Source organism: Clytia hemisphaerica, unplaced genomic scaffold, assembly GCF_902728285.1.
Source record: "Clytia hemisphaerica strain Z4C2 unplaced genomic scaffold, Clytia hemisphaerica genome assembly, whole genome shotgun sequence".
Classification (NCBI taxonomy): Eukaryota; Metazoa; Cnidaria; class Hydrozoa; order Leptothecata; family Clytiidae; genus Clytia; species Clytia hemisphaerica.
This window is the reverse complement of record NW_027104548.1, coordinates 1,071,119-1,090,683: the sequence shown is the minus strand read 5'-3', so window position 1 is coordinate 1,090,683 and position 19,565 is coordinate 1,071,119. Positions and strand designations below refer to the sequence as shown.

General features: G+C 35.6%; 2 protein-coding genes across 2 annotated transcripts in view; one reads left to right on the top strand and one right to left on the bottom strand.

Annotated features, from left to right (window-relative positions):
* LOC136822806 (2-iminobutanoate/2-iminopropanoate deaminase-like) overlaps positions 1 to 17,634 on the top strand; it is a 224,509-nt gene extending 206,875 nt beyond the window's left edge. Inside the window, exon 8 of the mRNA XM_067079117.1 lies at positions 17,624 to 17,634. The gene's annotated coding sequence lies outside the window, so the exon portion shown is untranslated. The remainder of the gene's footprint in view (positions 1 to 17,623) is intronic.
* On the bottom strand, positions 8,945 to 15,983 carry LOC136822812 (large ribosomal subunit protein uL11-like). The gene is made up of 4 exons (XM_067079124.1): positions 15,852 to 15,983; positions 15,514 to 15,587; positions 11,238 to 11,615; positions 8,945 to 8,987 (listed from the first exon to the last, which is right to left on the bottom strand). Exons 1-4 carry the CDS (start codon positions 15,886 to 15,888, stop codon positions 8,979 to 8,981), a joined length of 498 nt encoding a protein of 165 aa, XP_066935225.1. The 5' UTR covers positions 15,889 to 15,983; the 3' UTR covers positions 8,945 to 8,978.
* Positions 17,635 to 19,565: the final 1,931 nt, after the last annotated feature.

The following is a 19,565-nucleotide window of genomic DNA, read 5'->3' as shown; positions in this document are numbered from 1 at the left end:
TTTTTGACAGTGTTTGTCCCAGCCGAAAGTAAAGACGTAACGTGCTTTACTCACAGCACAGCTGTGGCAGTTTGAACGTATAGAACAAACTGAAGGCCGAAAAAATAAATCAATCTGGATGTCTAAGACAGGAGACAGATTGTATAATTTGACTGTCAGCAAATTCACTGGTTTATATATAAATTTTTTGTTAAAAGTACCTTATCGGTAGAAATTTCGTCGGTGGAAAATTTCGTCGGCAAAAAATATTCGTCGGCAAAAACTTTCGTCACTTGCTGGTTTTGGTAAGCGCATTAAGGCCGGGGAAAATATTCGTCGGTAAAAACTTTCGTCACTAAGCGATTTTTTCGTCACTTTTTACCGACGAAATTTCTACCGATAAGGTAATGCAAATCGACTGCTAGACTACTGAGTACAGTAGCAGAGAGCTTTTCAAAATGTCTGCTTTGTCAAAAAGCGTGACTTTGTTTACTAAAAAATTACCTGCATCTGTCATCCAAAATCGTTATCGTTTCAGCGGTTAAAGCGCTAAAGTTAAAGCAAGGAAAAACATCCGCTACGCATGCTAAAAAGGAAACGCTATAAATCTGACCGGGTAGTAAACTTTACGGGGTATCATATTAGCCGGAACATACGATACTAACAAACGCAAACAAACAAAAAAAAAAACGCGCGCGCAAAAATTCGAGATGCGTTTCCAATATCCTAGCGTGAAGCAATGACTGCCATCCTCGCTCGCCCTCAGGCTCGCTGCGGTGGCAAAAATTAAAGGGACATAACAGTACTTGCGAAATTTGTAAACAAACTGTATGCAGCGGATACAAAATCAAAACAAATGTCACATGTCAAAATAAAAAATCAAACCAAATATGGCTAATTTTGATTGTTCGATTGTTTTACAAGTTTGTTTTGGACACGTAATTTTAATTGTTCTCTTTAATGACACGTGGTTCGCGCAATATTTACATTTTACTACTTTAATGTCCCTTTAAGTAACTTTTTTGAAAATTTCGTACTTTGCTGATTTCTGCTGACAACAGTAAAAACTTGAAAAAATATTTTTTTTGCAAAATGATCCTATAATAATGTGCAACTTTAGTCCAAATTTCATGTTTCTACACCATTAGTAGCCAGGAAACCCTACACCATTAGCCAAACTGGAGTTATTAAAAAACAAGTTTTGCTGACGTCAGTAATTTTTGGTTTCTGCCTACCGGTATTATCTTTTAGCTTTAGGTGAAAAAATAATAATTAAGTTACAGCCATTCCAGTGATCTAAACGCTTCTTTTGATGTATGAAGTGATATGATTTGACAAGTGGAAACGGTGATATAAAATTACGATAAATTTGGACGTGCCTTTAAATTGCTGTCCAAGGGTATTTTTTAAATCCTAAAATTATTAATTTAATTTAATAAGTTTCGCGGAATTTGTCAAAAAAACCGTGAAATTTTCTTCCCGGCACGAAAATTTCTTTCTTTTTGTTATTTAATTAAGCATGGAATTATTATTGAGACTCTGGATTAACATCGAATGAAACGGTGGAGAAGAAAGTTTTGTCAAAAAACCTTTAACCCTTTAACTGCCCGTCGTTTTTTTTAAGGTTCGACCTATTTGCCGCGGGAAAAAAAAAGGTTCGACCTATTTGCCACGGGAAAAAAAGAAGGTTCGACATATTTGCCCGATGTCGACAACGATTTATAAAAAGTTTTATCTATCTTGATATTGTGCTCTTAATAGGGTGTAGAATTGACAAAAAAATTTGCCCTTCGAATCTCCTGCAGTTTTCGAGTGAATCGATTTTAGTTAATCTATAGAAATTATCCCCCTTTATTACTGACGGTTTTTTCGAGGTCTGAGAAGTGAAAAGTAGATAAATAAAATGGGGTATTTGTCAAGTTTCCACCACCTGGTGCCTACTGTGTACCAGAGTCTCACGATTATCGTAGCGTATTCCCTATACGGCAATGAATTTTGAAATTAGCCGTAGATATCAGGTTTTTGTACAGACAACCTGGTACCAAGAAATGGCATTTTTAAAGGGACATAAAAGTAGTAAAATGTAAACATTACGCGAACCACGTGTCGTTAAAGAGAACAATTAAAATCACGTGTCCAAAACAAACTTGTATGTTGTAAAACAATTGAAACAATAAATCAAAGTCAGCTATATATTTGTTTTGATTTTGACATGTGACATTTGTTTTGATTTTGTATCTCGCTGCATACGGTTTGTTTACAAATTTCGTCAGTACTTTTATGTCTCTTAGGCGGAAAATTGGACGTTTTCCGATGATGACAGCACTTTGATGGGAGCATTTTCAAAATAAATCGTTCTCTTAGCTGAATTCATTTCCCAATTTTGTGCTTTTTTAGGCCTTGAATTGAAACAGGTTTCTTTTTATTTGATAACGTTTTATTGCCAAAAATATCCTTCATCGGTCAAATTAAATTCCCTCTGAAAAAAACGTTTTCACTCAATTCTACGAGACCTAAAGGAGTGCCCTACAAAACCTGTTTTATTTAACTTGAGGGCTCTGACCATGGTGAATTTTTCATTTGCCAATTACAAAATATAAATTTCTACTTCACTTGATGTAGCACATAAAACTGTTATACAATTTAAAAAAATAAAATTTAAGAATCGTAATGAAAAAATTTGATGAAGAAGAAAATGAAGACTTTTGCGAAGAGTATTTCAACTTTGAAGAGCTTATTTTTGGCGAAGAAAAAGTATTTTGAATTTTTTTTTGCAGTACTGTAGATGGTGTATCTTTTACCGAACTGAAAAAAGATTTACGGAACATTTTTCTATAAAAAGCTTATTTGTCTCAAAATCTTGAAAATAGTGCTTTTTGATCAACTTTTCATCCCAGTTTTTCATAGAAAAACAGCCATAACTTTGGTGTGGGGTATTGGCATGCCTACACGGGGAAGGGGTACTCGGTTTTTGACAGTTTAGTGCGTACGTTCCATGTGGTCAGCCCCTTACTGCGGACAAGGCTTATTTGTACATGAGAAATTGCCAAAAATCAGAAGTTGTTATTTCACAACCTAGTGCCCGTGTATTTATTTACACTGCTGATGCATGGACGCCATTATCTAGCGCCATAAAGCATAAACAGCTGATAATGCGCAGGGAACGAGGTTGGTTATTTCATTGTCTATGATAATTCCATGCTTCAACTCAAGATATTTACACTTTAAAGGCTCCACTTTTACCGTCTACATAGTACGTACGCACCTAAATGTCCAAAATTGAGTACCCTCTCCCCATGTACTAGTTTGATTCGCAAACCTCTATAGATATATCTCCTCTATATAATAAGATACTTTTTTCGCTAGAGGATGAGCAGAAGCCTACCCATGTACGCAAATGGCTCTACCCCCTGGTGAGTACGTACCTTTTTATTCGGTTGCTCTTAGATCGGATGGCCAAAAGTCACCTTATTTATTTTCTCATCCGCGCATTGCTAAAAGTCATCCTGGAAGACGGGGGTTCGGTTATTATCAGTTAGGGTCAGGGTCAGTAGCGGCCTGGCCTAATTTTCTTGGTGGTGCAAACTATGAAATTGGCGCCCCTGGGTTTTTTGTCCTTATTTGCGCCATCCATCCTTAACCATTAAGTGAAAATATTAAACTGTGTACATAGTATAAGAAAGCCGCGGCTTTCTTATACTATGCTGTGTAAGAGCGGTGACTGGTTGAAAGTAACGCCCGGAAACTTTGAGTTAAAAAAACATTTATTTATATATGAAAGTGGTGGTAATGATAACTTGATATTCGAAATGTCATACTCCCATAGTTTTCTGAACAAGGAAAATTTTTCAATTTTCAACTTTTAAAATGTCTAAAAATCCGCCAATTTATACCGATTTAGCACCAAAAATAAAGCTCCTCAAATAAGAAACATGAGCTGTTGATACTTGAAATGGAAGTTTTATACCTAAGTGTAAGTCGATTTGGTCAATATTTTTATTTTCTAAAACTTTATCAGAAAAATTCATACCTGATAATCTTTAAACTTTTGCGCCGCTGGTCTTACTTTACTGTCCATTAAAGATTAATGGCTGAAACGAGGGGTAAATCACTGAAAAAAATCACATATACCTTTTTGAAAAATCAAAAAGAAATCAAAAAGAAATCAAAAATCAAAAAGAAACCAAAAAGAAATCAAAAATCAAAAAGAAATCAAAAAGAAATCAAAAAGATACGGTGGCCCACAACTGTCACGCCTAAATTTTACTTCACGTCAAAATTTGAATAGTCCCACGCCAAAATTTGATTAGTCTCACGCCAATTTGAATAGTCTCCAAAACAGTCGCCAAAATTCAAATAGTCGTTTTAAGACCAAATTCGTGCTATAGCTCTTCAAATGTTGATTTTCAGACCCGTGTTGTGATATCGTGATATCTTTTGGAATCCTGAGATGAAGATCTTTCATTTAAACTATATTTGAGCTTCTAGCTAATTTTTACTTTCATTTTCAAGCCCCAGCTAATGTGATGACGTCACATGGAGACCTGTAACATTTTCGAAATCGAGTTCACCATCACTTTTTATGAAGTTTAGGGCATAAACGATCATTTAAAACAAGTTAGTTTACTTGCACACGAAGGACATAGTGCAGTGGCTCGGACATACACGCCCTTCTCACAGACCCGGTGGGATTTTATCAGGGGTTAAAATAACGTCCCAAAATTCGATGAGGATTACCTCCTGTAGCCTATGCACATGCACTTGATTTTTTTTTGCTGATAAGGAAAGTGCTTCGAAATTAAGCAAGGCAAGTGGCAAATTGAATTTATTTTATCCTCAAGATAGTAAGATTTTCAGCCTGACATTTTTTGTAATTAGCATAAAATCTGTGATCGACTGATTTATAATATGTCTTGGCAACCTCGTTCCCTGCGCATTATCAGCTTTTTGATGCTTACTGATAGCGCTAGATAATTCTCTGGCGTCAATCAGTAACGTAAATAAAGCCTGGGATACACGGGGACGAGGTTGATGTCTAGGTAAACGAGAAATTCTGATTTTTTGATTTAGTTTTGTGATTTTTCTATCTTTTTAATCAAATAGGCACCCTTAATTCAGGGCTGGTTCAGCAGAGTATCCCTCTTATTAGGCGGCCTTATTGGAAGAAGAAAAGATGTAGAAGGTTAATTGAAATATTCGAGTTGATAAAACAGCACATTATATATTTAAAATGGTACTTAAAATTACATTTTATCAAATAAATGTTTTACATAACATGTAACAAAAACGATATGAATTTAATGCAGAACGTCAATCTTCTGGCTTTCTAACCGGTTTATCTCCAATAGGATCAAAATATTCCAAGTATTCGTTTCCATAGTCTCTCACTACAACGTTTTCGGAAACATCCTAAAAGGTTCTTGAACTACTTGTTTCCGATTTTCTGACCCGGCCAATTTAGACAAGTAGTAAAGGGAATCAGTACGCCAAGCAGTCATTTATAAAGCACTTTTTTGAATACGAGTGTTCAATAAAGTGAAATCAGACTTCATCCAAATCACGTTGGAGTACCTCTGCTCCATCATTCTAGTTCTGTAAAAAGGCTTCTCCACGAAAAAGCTCTCAAACTTACAATATTGCGATCAATAATTTCAAAATTTCACTTTCAAGTTTACGTGGTACTCTAACTCCACTAATTTGAAGGGAATGCCAGATCGTTCTATAACCACCAGCAGATCCTGGGGTTATCAGATGACGAACCCGATCTTTGATTTGATCAAGAGTTAGATTGTTATGCTTCACTGTATTTCTTCTCCTCAAACCATAGCTATGTAATTTCCTCAAAAGTGTGATATAGCTTATTGTGATTACATGGTTTTTAGATAAGAACCCAAGAATTTCATTATATTCAAAGCGTATGCGCATCGGCGTATAGTCATTTTTTCTTTTGATCATGAAAGTGTAGTCCTTGAAGAGTCAGAAAACGTGTGTGGCGTTATTTGGATCAGGCTCAAATTTCCATAATGACGGATTTTAGATTTTCAACCCTTTTTAGCCCTCTTACTTGAAAAAAAATATTTTTTGACTTTAAACATAGACATATTATACACGTCTTTTTTTTTTAAGAAACACACTTTTAAGAAACTTGAGGCTCAGAATGCCTAAAAACTAAGGAACATTTAAGAAACATGCTGAGGCTGAGAATGAGAAAATAACATTTTTTGATTATAATATGCAGGGTTTTACACCTACAATCAAGGTCATAATATTTGAGAAAAGAGGGAAATACACCGGGAAGTTTTTGAACCACAAGTGATTTGTAAGTGCTCTAAAGTAGGTTGGAAGGGTAGAGTTTTAACATGAGACTCCAAAAGTTCAAAAATAGTCCAACAAGGCTCAGAATATAGCCTGTAAGTCTGCCAACCCCTTCCGAATTGAAATATTCGATTAAATTAAAGAGATAGCCCAAATCGACTTTCTCGCCGGACTTTAAATCTTGAAAAACGTTAAAATAACTCAAATTATCAAAATATTATCGAGAATATTATGACCTTTATTGTCATTTTTAGTGATTTACCCCTCGTTTTTATTCACGGTTTCGCGAATTTTCGCGAAAATAAAACTCGCGAAATCGTTTGGGATAGCTCGTTCGCGAAATTAAATCCGCGCGAAATTTTTCAAAGGGGTCATTCGCGAAAATAAATCCACCTAGATTTTTTTTTAATTTTGCTTTTCTTAGTTCACTTTTTTTCCTTTTATGACACAATGATATGAATAATACATCTTTAAAATTGACAATATCCATGCAATATCTAATCTATTGTGACTATATCACTTTCATTCCTTATTTTCCACATTTTGGGACTTTTTCTCTTGAGAAGATAACGGCGAAGATGACGACGAGGACGCGTGGGTTTTGCCAGAGAAGCAACGCTCTGCATTTGACCTTTTTGAGAATTGTGATGATGAGAAAGAATTGTAATTTTTGTACCATAGTTGTTTTTAGCAAAATTGTCAAGTTTCAAGAAAATCGTAAAGATGACCGAAGTAATTTTTTTTTAATTTCTTCCCTTCGCAAAATTAAATCCACGCGAAATTTTTGAAAAGGCTTATTCGCGAAATTAAATCCACGCGAAATTTTTCAAAGGGCTCATTCGCGAAAATAAATCCAAAAAATTTCGCGAATTTTTGAGCTCGTCAAAATTAATCCGGTTAAAGTAGTTTCCAGTTCGTAGAACTTTAAGGAGACCGAAAATTTTCTAATTTAAACTAATGTAGCTCAAAAGTACAAATTTCAAATTACACTGATAACACCTATCTATCAGCTATCAATACTGAAGATAAAATACTAACTACTTCACTAATAAAATGTCATTCTGTAATCAAGATCCTTTGAGACTTACAGGTATGACATTTACATTATTTTATAATTACTATACACGTCTTTTTTTTTTAAGAAACTAGTTTTACCAAGCAGCCTCGATGTTTCTTAAGTAATCCTCAGTCGTGCAAAATTACTCGAATCTGATTGGTTTAGAGGAGTGCGATTAATCGTTAATTGCACTATTTACCACTTTTTGCACTCTTCGGCGGGGGGACACTTTTGCTCCCTTTATTGCTTTCTCTCTCCCACGCCCTGTTTACTTTAATGGGATAAATTTTCGCGGATTTGGGTGTCATCCGCGAAATATTTCTAAACAAAACTCAAAATATGTCAAATAAATACTATTTGAATAGTTACTTGCATCAAAGAGGCGCAAATAATGTGTATTTGAACAACCAATATGCATGATTTGACAGTAAAAGTCACAATATCGAGAAAATAATGCCATCCGCGAAAATTAATCCCCACGAAATCTTAAAATTTCGCGGATGAGCTCAACCGCGAAATTTAATCCCCGCGAAAATTTATCCCATTAAAGTAGCAATACAGAGACTTCTTTATTATAAAAACACAAAGTGATTTTGCATTGAAGTGACTGACTTCTTTTTAATGTAAACAAAAATATCGCACTGCAATAGCTTCTTTTTAGACAAAAGAAAAAAGACCCCGGGGGGGGGGACTACTACCCTTGTCGACCGACGGGGGTGCTCCGCTGAGGTTCGAAAATTGGACCCCAAATTTTCCAAAAATAACAAAGGAGAAAACACCATAATTTGCACTCGTCTTTCGGACTCGTGTAAATTATTATCTTCTCCTTTGTTACTCGTGATTAATCGTTAATTGCACTCCAAACCATACGATTACTCGTACAAATCGGCCTTTTGAGCCTTAAATGTTTCTAAACTTTTTGACATAATTAGCCTTGATTGGAAGGTTCTTATAAAAAACCGAATCAAATGTTATTTTCTCATTCTCACCCTCAGCATGTTTCTTAGTTTTTAAGCATTCTGAGCCTCATGTTTCTTAAAAAAAAAAAGACGTGTATAATGCCATAATGAGGATGCTTAAAGGGAACGACGCATGGTATATTTATGAAATGCTGATCTAGCATTATCTCATTAGACTTTATCTAGGGGACTTGCTTATCCTGCAAAGGGTAGTGCGAAAATGCCCAAAACACTTTACATAAAACAGGCGATATTAAGGAAGTAAGGCAAAATGACGTCATGAAACGTTGATGATATCGAAAAGTAAAAATTTGTCAAGAAATTCGTTTTTTTAGAAAGAATACCTTCCAGTGAACATAAATTATTATTACGAAAAAGTCCTAAAATCCTTTTTAAGAAGTCTATTAGCCAAAATTGATATTTTTTAATTGTGCCTGTAATGTGCTGGCTGGGCGTAAACCTTCGACAGGCAAAAATTTATCATGATTTTTTTCCGAATTTGCTATTCAAAAAATAAAACAAGTTTCTTTTCATTGTTTTCACACCCGAATTAAACCTAAAGATTAGCAAATTTATATTTGATGGACTAATTCTAGTTCAAGCAGGGTCAAGGATAAATAAAGAATGGAGAAGATTTGTTTGTTTTTCTACCACCATATATTCTCGCTTCATGCATCCTGAAAGAATAAGAAAAAACATTAATATCTTTCAGTAGAGTACTCATTGTAAATACTCCAAGGCAGACAACCAACTAATGTGAGCTGTAAAACTGGATTTTCGCCTCTCAAATTTGGTAACATTAGGAATTTCTAAATGATAAGAGAACTATAAATGTACTGAAAAGGAAGAAACTTAAATCAGATTTTAAATGCTTATCTGCGGAATCGTTCATTTAGTATGCATGTAGTAAGCATATTGTATAGTAATGTCTGTTAGCACAAAAATACTAAATTTGGCACGGATGATCCTTAGAGGGTCTAAAACTTGATTTTAAACAGTAACACCAAATTTTCCTACCTGGCCACCTGCCAGATGACGTCATCAGGTGGCTGGGCAAAAATTTATTTTTTTTAAAATATTCGAAATATGATGGTTTCAGCGGAAAGAGCATGAAATGCTGATGAAAATTGAGGTATAAACAGGGGGGGGTCGGTACGAATTTTTACATACCACCACCCAGACTCTTGGAAGAAGTATTTTACTACCCTGGTAGTAAAAGTTTTTGGGACAATTTGTCATAGAGACCACCTATTTTTTGGTTGCTTTTCGGACTGATTTAAAAAAGCTAAAAAATGATTATTTCTGTGACACATTTTTCACTTAGTGCAAAAATTAATGTTTTGCCCTTAGAATTCAAGTGTTTTTTATATTGACAAAAAAATTCGAGAATTTTTTGATTACAGCAAACAACTTTCCAACAGAAATTTTTTTCAAATTATAAAAATTTTCAGATTTTTCATAAAAGTCATCTAAAAAATTAAAAGAATTACAAAAACAGCAAAAATTTGCTAATTTTACCAGTTTTAACTACCCACGTAGTAAATTTTTTCAACATTTAACACATAGATACCACCCATTTGAATATTTAACTACCCTGGGTAGTAAAAGTTTTTTTCAATTTTTCGTCACACCACCACCGTAGTAAACGTCATTAAGTCTAAGATTTTACTACCGACCCCCCTGGTATAAAACATGCCTTAAAAATCTTCCTATCAAAAGTTATGGAAATAGACAATATTGGCTTTTCAAATTTTCCGAATGATTACGCATGATGCAATGCGCGAAAAATTCACGGAAAGTCAATATTGCCCGTGAAATTTTTTGCGCAATGCATCATGGGTAATCATTCGGGGAGAAATCGGAAAGCTGATATCATCTATTGAAAGTTTTGTGATGACGCCCTCATAAGCCTTTCCAGGCAAAACCTAAAATCCCGTAATAACGGCGGAACTAGATGACCAAGTTTGATGTTTTATACACGAATCCATGTCAAAAATCGAAGTTCCTTCTAATTCTTGGGTCTAAACGACATAGGAAGGCTTAAAACATCCAAAAAAATTAGTTGGTTTTGCACTGTGTTCCTGAAGGAAAAATGCTGCCTTAATTTGCTATGTAAACCGCAAAATCCAAGTTTTAGTATTCCGTAGAATTTAGAGCTTTTAATATAATTTAAACATCAGAATCAGAAAGAGCAATGAATTTTGATACGAATTCATCTATAAAACATGAAATTTGGTCAATTTGTTCCAAAATTACAAGGTTTTAAAGGCTTGAGATGACGTACCATCACAAAACTTTCAACCTCCAAAAAATGAATTTTGGCCCAGCCACCTGATGACGTCATCTGGCAGGTGGCAAAATTTAGTGTTACTGTTTATGATTCAGTTTTAGACCCTCTAAGGATCATCTGTGCCAAATTTCATGCTTTTATCACCATCTGAAGTATTCTTACGTTCTTATGTGCCAACAGGCCTCACCATGTAAGATACCCCATTTTTATTCTCTGCATACAAGGGGAAAGGTGACAAATATTTGGAAATTGTTTCTCTAACAAAATATGCTCACAGAAGCTTGTATGCCTTATGAATGATGAATTTCACTTGATAGGATAGATCTTTCAGACATTCCATTCTTTTATAACTTGAGCTAAGAAATATGATAAACTAAGAAAAAAGTACCAGAGCCCTGTTTGCCGGTGGAAACGACCAACCCCCAGTTTCGACGAGAAAAGTTTGCTGTGTAAATGAACCAGAATGAACAGAGTTCTTTTTGAGTTTTTATAGATAGCTGGACCTTTCTCATCGAGTGACAATGTTTATTGTAACTCTGGGAGGGATGATTCCATCTACGTTGACCCCAATGCACGCCGTGGACGTAAGGTTGGGTTTTGCAAAGGATTTAAACTCATACCTAAACATGACACTTACTGGGCATTCAATTTCACCATCGTTGATTTTTTCAATAATTGAATGTGGGTCATCTCCATCAATAGTGCATCCAACACTTTGGGCAGTTCCTAAGATTTCTTTGACTGTACCTGAAAATTGTTTGGCGAGCGATCGTTCTCTCATTTCACGAGCAATATCGTAGATGTTATCCATGGTGAGGTTTCCATCATGTTTGACATGCTTGACCTTCTTTCTGTCTCGTGGTGGTTCCTTCAAGGCTTTGATGATTAAAGAAGCAGCACTGGGTACAACTGAAATTTTGGCTTGTCTGTTTTGGATAGTTAGTTTGACAGTGATTTTCAGACCCTTCCAGTCAGCAGTGTTTTTAGCGATGTCATCACCAACTTTTTTTGGAGACTAAAAAGGATAAAAAAAATGGTAAATTCCATCACAAGAGATTTAAAGATCTTTATAAAAGAAGAAATCCTAGCATAGATCTTCTACAAACTTTTCAGACCAATTGGTGATTTCTAAGTTGAAAAAGTCCAGAACCTCAGGCCAGGTTTGACGGAAATCCAAAATTTTGATTAGTATTCAGGCCAAAAGAATGTTGAACTATTTTGGCCCAAAGACAACCCAAAAATGTTTGGGCCATACAGTGTTGTTCAAATCCTTTTTTAAATACTGATGACGAAATTAAGCATGGTTTGATCTTGAAAGTCTTCTTCACTCACTTGAAACTTCGGCCAGTCAAGTCGGTCTTTATTGCAATGCTGGAAAAACTGAATTTATCAGCTCCTCTGGGATTGTTCTCCCTTTAACTTCCAAGAATGGTGTCAATATCAAACTTGTGAAGGATTTTAAATATCTTGGCTCTCATATTAACAGCTCTGAAAACGATTTTAAAATTAGGAAAGGTCTAGCTTGGAAAGCTTGTAATAAGTTAAACAAGATATGGCACTCTAATTTGTCTAACGCTCTTAAACTTCAAACTTTTAGAAGTCTTGTCGAGCCCATTCTTCTATATGGCTCGGAGACTTGGACCATGACAAAAACCATGCTGAAGAGCCTTGATGGCTGCTATACAAATCTTTTGAAAAGAGTCCAGAATCTTGATTGGCGCAACCACCCAACCCTTCAAGAGATATATCATGGACTCCCAAGAATTTCCTCTGTCCTGACTAGCAGGATGCTCTCTTTCTCAGGTCACTGTTTCAGTGCGAAAAACGAAATGGTGTCTGAGATCTTACTTTGGTGTTCTGCGGGCACTAGGCGCTCGAGAAAGCGCACTTTTCTTGATACTTTGAAACGAGAAACAGGGCTAGAGATTGAGGAACTGGGCACTGCAATGGCTGATCGAGAGCTGTGGAGGGAGGGTTATTGTTTGTTTCCGACCTAGGTCCATTCGGACCTAGGTCGAAGGATGATGATGGTTTGGGCTACTAAGAGTTTGAATTTCCGATATTCCTTATGGAATTAGAAAATACAGCCAATCAAATGTTATTGTTATTAATGTTATTATTATATGTTGTTGTATTGTAACCAAGTTGGATACAGGGACTAACATGTAAAATATTGAATCCTCGATGGGCAAAGGCCTGTAATGCCCTAAAACAAACTTCACACACGAGTTGCAAAGTCTACATGCAGAATAGATGATGTTGTAAAAGGCCCTTCCGTGTACAACAGCAGATTTCAAAAGTTAATGTTTTTTTTTAATTTAAGGTTTTACCTTATATTATCTCATTTACTTTAATGAGTAGGGGCTTTTTCAATGTTTGGGAAAGGTAAGTCTATGAAAGTTATTTGGTTTTTTTGGTGTAAAAAATTGTTTAAAAAAGTTTTTGTGCTCAAGATTTATTTTTCTTCGCAAATGACACGAAAATAATTCTCATTCTAAAACAAGATGGTGGCAAGATAGCCTGGATATCCAGACCGTAAACTATTTCACCGTCTAGTTTTTTTTATATTTTGTCTCAGGTTTACGGTCTGGTCGAAGTAACTCGTCTGCAGGGATATCTATCCCTGCATATGCGAGTGTCTCTAATTGGTCAGTTCGCGCCCAGGCACTGAGCAGAATTTTCGCGGGGTTTGTAATATTTTTCGATGCGCGCGCATAAGTTATGGAAAAAGCTGACCTTGCAAAAAAAGATAAACAAATGAAAATGAAAACGCAGTTTCATTTCTAAACAAAATGGCCGCTGGAAAAGAGCCTTTATAAATGTGGCTGATGTTTTGATGTAGCTTAAAGTAGTTTTGAAAGTTTTTTGAGTTTGTAAAAGAGGTTTTATAGTAAGTTAATTATGTGTGTCTGCCTGGGTTTACAAAGTTTTGATAGTCTGTCGACAAGGGTTCACTCACAGGCAGTATCAAACAAACTGTACCCAACTTTTTTAGTTGCACCAGACTCTAAAATTTTAGAAACTTTGTATGTTGAGGTAAGAATTTTTTTTCTGAAATTTTGAGTCTGGATACCCAGGCTAGTGGCAAGATAGAAAAGCACATCTTTTGCTTTGGACTAGGTTATGAATTTTGGTTGATTTTAAAGGGGAAGTTAAGTGATTTTTAAGGTATATGTTTTTCCCCTGAAAACCAATCCTAACATCATAGAATTCACGAAAATCTCAACTTCAATGTCTAAACATCGATATATCTTTCATAAACACATACTCTTTTAGACGCAAAAACCGGTGTTTAAGAGACCCCCTTTTTGTTTAAAATTTCTTCTAATCTCTCTTTCGTGTGACGTCATTTGCTCCAGAAAGAATCTTTTTTAAACGACTTTGTAGTAGAAAAGAGCTGTATCATAACTGATCAAAACTTTTTTCAACCCCTGATTTTTCAATATTTCATTACAGTACTTGATGTTTTATACGGTCTAACCATACTAGAATCCAAAAACCTTGTTTTTTTCAATAGAAATTCAATGGTAGCCACAATATCTAGGTATGTGAAAGAATCTTTGTGTTTTCAGTAAGGTCCAGTAAGCTTAGTAAGTTTTGGACTTCTTTCCATGTGAAGAGGCCGTAAGTAAAGTAATAGTTATGAAATACGAAAGACAAGAGATATAAAAATTGTATTTAGACCATTCCTCGCTCTTTTAAAGAGAAAAATGTTGTTAAATAATTCCTATTTCATGACAAGTCAACGTTAGTGAGTTAATGCTAACGTACGTTGTGCGCCCTATATCTAAAGTCTAGAACTTGTTTTTACCAGTAGGTTTTTCTAAAGGCTAGCTAATCCAGTGGGAAATTGAAGTCTGAAAGCAACTGGGTTAAATATACATTTTTCTAAATTCTAGGAGAAGTAAAGGAAGGAGAATCTTCTAGGGAACTTTTGAATCTCGCACAGTAAAGTCAAAGTCAAAATAAGAGACTTTTAAATGGGATATGTTAATTCTTTTTTTTTCTCGATAGAATCATTTTCAGCCACAAAATTCAAGTGGAATTAGCGATTTACCCAATCGGGATGAGGACTATTCGTGGACACATTTTCCTCTGGAGAGCCGAAGCTTTTTCCGCATCTACAAATCTAGCATTTACGGTTGCTTCATCAAACTAAAATTATCACAAAAGGTCAAGGACTTACTAATCTAGTAGGTAGAAAGAATGAGAAAGTATAGGATCGAAGAAACGTGAAGAAATCTTGAAAAAAACGAATAAATGTCTAGCCAGGTCTAGCAGAATCTCTTTACAAAGCACTGTTTATCAGTACAGATTTTGTTTAAAAGAAAAATTTTTGTTCGTCTTTTGGAGCAAATTACGTCAGAACAGATGCTCGTGCCATTCCTCTTTAAAAAACGCGTTCTCTTTAAAAACTCACTTTTATTGCAAAAAGAGGGAGCTATATCTCATAGAAAAAAGTGTTTCGAACGAATAAAAAGTAACCTGAGGCACATGATATTGTCATATAATGATGATAACAGCAAAAAATGGGTACCCTAGAAATTACTTAACTTCCCCTTTAAGGTTTTGCCTCTTCTTATCTCATTTACTTTAATTAGTAGAATAGGCAGTGTCAACGGAAACCTATCGAACCAATTTTCGTTATCAAACCATCAAACTTTACTGAACAAAATCGAACGATAGCTGTTCGATCGGGTTCGGACTTTACTTTAGGTTACAAATTTTTGCGTTCCTAAACCAAACACACATGTTTAAAGGTATGGGTGGGTGGAACAGCTTTAAAAACTTCAATTGACGTTTTTTTAACCTAAAATTGATTTATGAATGACCCCTAACTGAATTGTTTCCAATGCAACACAGATTATTTCTGGAATAGTCCAATCAGAAAAATAGGCTTCAAAATATCTTACCAAACCAAGAGGACCAATCTTGGGGGCAAGTGCCGATGTTGCACCAACTTCTCCACCAACAGCTCTCAAGCAAACTGAAGGAAAAAATACTTTGTCAGAAAATTGTCCCTATGATAAATCTTCCAGATGATATTTTTGCTTTCTGATTTGATGCCGCTGCAATAGGAAATCTCTACTTTTTCAACTATCAGATTATCAAAGGCAAAAAGTAGTTGAGCTCCAGATCCTGGACTAATCAATACTACTTTTCTGCAAACATTTCTGGTAAAATAGACCATAAATTTCATGTTCATTTGTGCTCGGTTTGAGAAGGATAATCAAAAAAATAACAGACTTACCATAGGAAATAGCATTGGGATCGAATTTTGGACCCATTTTAGATTATATTGAACGAAGGATCGTGAAAATCTTGGGAGATTTTTGATACAGGTCTACGAAGTTCCTGCCTGTCGGTGGATTGAATGTAAAAGAATGGCGATCAGCTTCATATTAAAACTTCACGAAACTTTTGGCGTAAACGCCCGGCAGTCCGACCGAAAATCCCCTACCGCCCTCGCCCTATCATAATCGATCAAAACATTTAATTTGAGGTGCAGCTAAATCCCGAGAAGACGCAATGGACTAAAAAGTATTTTCTTAAAATCTCGAACTAACCCGGGTAATTAGAAAACCTGGCCAACCTCTCTGGTGTCCGGGCCATATGGCCTGCCCAATGGCCTACCCTCTAGCGTTAAAACTCTGATTAAAACTCTACCTTATAAACTCTACCCTCTTCGAACCTACTTTAGATTTTTAGAATTAGAGCACTTACATGTTACAAATCGATTGTGGTTTCAAAACTTCCTGGGGAATTTCCCTTTTTCTCAATTATTATGACCTTGATTGTGGCATACTTACTACTGAGATCGGATAGATTAGTTAGAAGTTTATGGGATAGGAGTTTTGCCCAACCTGGAAAAAACGAGTTAACCGCCACACCTCTAGTCAGCAGTTTACCCTCCAAGGATATATGCATGGGTGGGGCTCATTTGGAGGATTTGCTATCATAACAGTTAGCCTAACTCGTGAGGTCTGGTTACCCATTATTATATACTATATATGTCACTTTATAAATTTGCTCAAATTACGGAAATTTTTAGCGGCTCGATAGCCTAGTGGTTAGCGTTGAGTTTCAAATCATTGAGACTAATTAGACAAAATTTTGATCTTTCAAGGAGCAAAAAGTATAAATTTTCCTATTTTTCCGACCACTAGTGGGACTGAAATTTAATTTTCTGTTTTCTCCAACTCTTACAGGACTTTAGGCAGGGCCTGCAAAAAAGGCACCCTTAACGGCGGCACATACCCGTAACCTTCACTTGCCTAAGTACCCCCCCCCCCGGGGTTTTAAGTCAGGTAAAAATTTAGTTGGAGAAAAAAATTTGGCTCCTCGGAGACCCTTTATCCCGAGTTTGAACTAATTTCTTTAGCTCTAAAACAAGCTTCTAATTTATACTTTTTTTCCAAAAAGGGTGTAAATATTGTAAAAAAAATTGCATTCAAAAGTGATTTTCTCGCCCAAAAACTTCAAATTTCGAAAAAAGAAGAAATAGCCAAAATTTTCGATATATTTTGAAGCATAGATTGGGGAAGAGTACAAATTTCATGGGGAAAAAGTACCAGGGAGGGGGGAGTATTTATTTCCTGGGAAATAAGTACTCCGAGAGTACTGTATTAAACGCATTATAAACGACCTGACGACTCCAGTCTAGCTATCATACCAACCACAATCTGTTGTTACTGATTTCTCGCTGATACTACATGACGAGAATGATCTTTACTTAAAGCTAGATATTTAGTGTTTGATTGTGTTTTTGATGGTAGAGAATTTGAAACGTGGAAATGATGAAGTCATTATTAAATATTTCCCGTTTTCCAAAAGGGAAATATTTGTTAAAACGGGCTTTCTCCATCATAATTTCCCGTGTCAAAACGCCTTCCGTACGCCCTGACTGACGCCCGTTTTTAATTTCACAGCGAAAAATGCATCCAGTGAAGTATAAGTAATGTATAATGATTCAAGTCGACTGATAAACTATATATATAATATATGTTACAAGTTCCTTACGGATTCTCAAGCCCGGTTATAATAAAACTATTACATGTTAGTAGCAGACCCGACTGTGAATCTTGTGAATAAAGTAACATTTAACCAGACTTATTGCCCTCATTATATTCAAATTTGTATGTTTTTTAGGACTGATAAGTACATATTTTTAAACACCAAAACAAAGCAAACAACATGCCAGTTCTTTCTGGACAAATATATATGTATACTTTATTATGTGTGCTTTTTATATATGTCAATAATGACCTTCATTTTTAAGGAAATATTTAGTCGCAATTTTGCGATTCTTGTTTCTAGTTCTAACGATTTTGGCTTTTCTTGCTAAAGAGGCTTGCTCAAAGCTCGAAACCAAAAAAGGTAAACACAAATTCAAATTGCTCTAAACTATAAACTAAAGAAAGTGTACAATGTACGATATTACCTCGTGATTTTCTTAATCATTTTTTCACTGTCGGTTGGTCACTAACCAGTCGAATTATTAAGAGATTTTAAGCACCTTTTACAAAAAAGTCCTTCATAAAGAAAAAATTTTAGTATCTGATTAACAGATCTCTCTATATATTCTTCACATTATAGATAGAAAACTACCTACAAGCTTCATAAGAAACTTTTTTGTTAGAGGATGAGCAGAAGCGTAAGGTTGTAAAGAGTAAAATCGTTGCCGAGTATCACGGGAAGCGAATTGAAATACTATTTACAATTTTTACTCTATGTAACATGACGTATGAACTATCTCTCCTTAGTTCTCTTTTTTATTCTGATAGCACTCACAATTGCAAGTCGCCCTGGGTACGACATTAGAAGCTGCTAAATACACTGGATATGACACTTTTGATAAAATCTCAAGCATAACTTCAAGCAGCTGTATTTCTTTGTGTGTTTCAGTCAGAGAGTTGTTGTAATACATTTTTTTGCTCAGAATTTCATGCTTTTTTAGATGGTACGAATCATTTTCGTTTATTTTAACTTTTGAATTTTGAATTTCTCTACCCCTTTTCTTTTCCTTTGGCCTTGAACTTTTGCCTATGGCGTCATTATTTTTTTTCCCGGGCCTAATCCACGTCCTCGCCCTCTCAAAAATATCTCAAAATATACTGTTCTTTGGAATAGACTAATAATGGCTAGGTCGTAAAAAAGATGTCACGGGACCCAGGCTTGGCTCCACTCCTCTGACTTTTCTTTTTAACAGAATGGGACCAACTTGAGAAAGTAGTTGACAATGTGGAGCATGTGCTCGATGTTTTGGGAGACGAAGTCGTGAAAGAGAAGGATGTCGAAGAAGAGTTTTGAGATGACGAAAAAGATGAAGAGGAAAAAGCTGACGAAGCTATAATTACATATTATGGTAAGTATTGGAGCTTCCGGATGGAAAGGATTGTCAACGACACGGAAATAAGGTTCCGCACACCAAACTGTGGGCCAAATTCCGGGGGGGGGGTACTAGGGTTGGCAAATGAGGGGTATGTGCGGACGGGACCTCCGAAAACCGACCCTTAAAGAGACTGATTTTTGCTGAAAAGGTGACCCTTAGAGAGACTTTTTGATTTTTTTTTTCGATTTTTTGAAAAAAGTCATACCCTTAGAGAGACTTTATTACAATTTTTTCTCTGGAAATCAAAAAATTTCCTAAAAATCCAGAATTTTCCGACCCTTAGAGAGACTTTGAAAGGTGAAAAAACCGACCCTTACCGTCCGCACATACCCATCATCCATTTTTGCCCCCCCCCCCCGGGCCAAATTATCATCGAATTTTATTTTTCCGTAGAGATTCAAAATTTATTACAGTTGGGACAAATATATTCATTTAGCGGTAAGCCTATTGTCCGCAGCCATCCACTTAGTTAAAAATCACCATCGATAAATAAATCACTAATACCAACATTTCTTTCGTAAGGTAGGAAAGATAACTTATGAGATGACAATTGTATCTTAGGGTACGAAATAC

Bases quoted from the DNA above. Each gene is read 5' to 3' on its own strand.
- LOC136822812 (XM_067079124.1), bottom strand. From the start codon at position 15,888: ATGGGTCCAAAATTCGATCCCAATGCTATTTCCTATG. The intron at 15,588-15,851 runs GTAAGTCTGTTA...TTTTTCCTTCAG, and splicing joins TCCCAATGCTATTTCCTATG to TTTGCTTGAGAGCTGTTGGT. The intron at 11,616-15,513 runs GTAAGATATTTT...TATCCTTTTTAG, and splicing joins AGATTGGTCCTCTTGGTTTG to TCTCCAAAAAAAGTTGGTGA.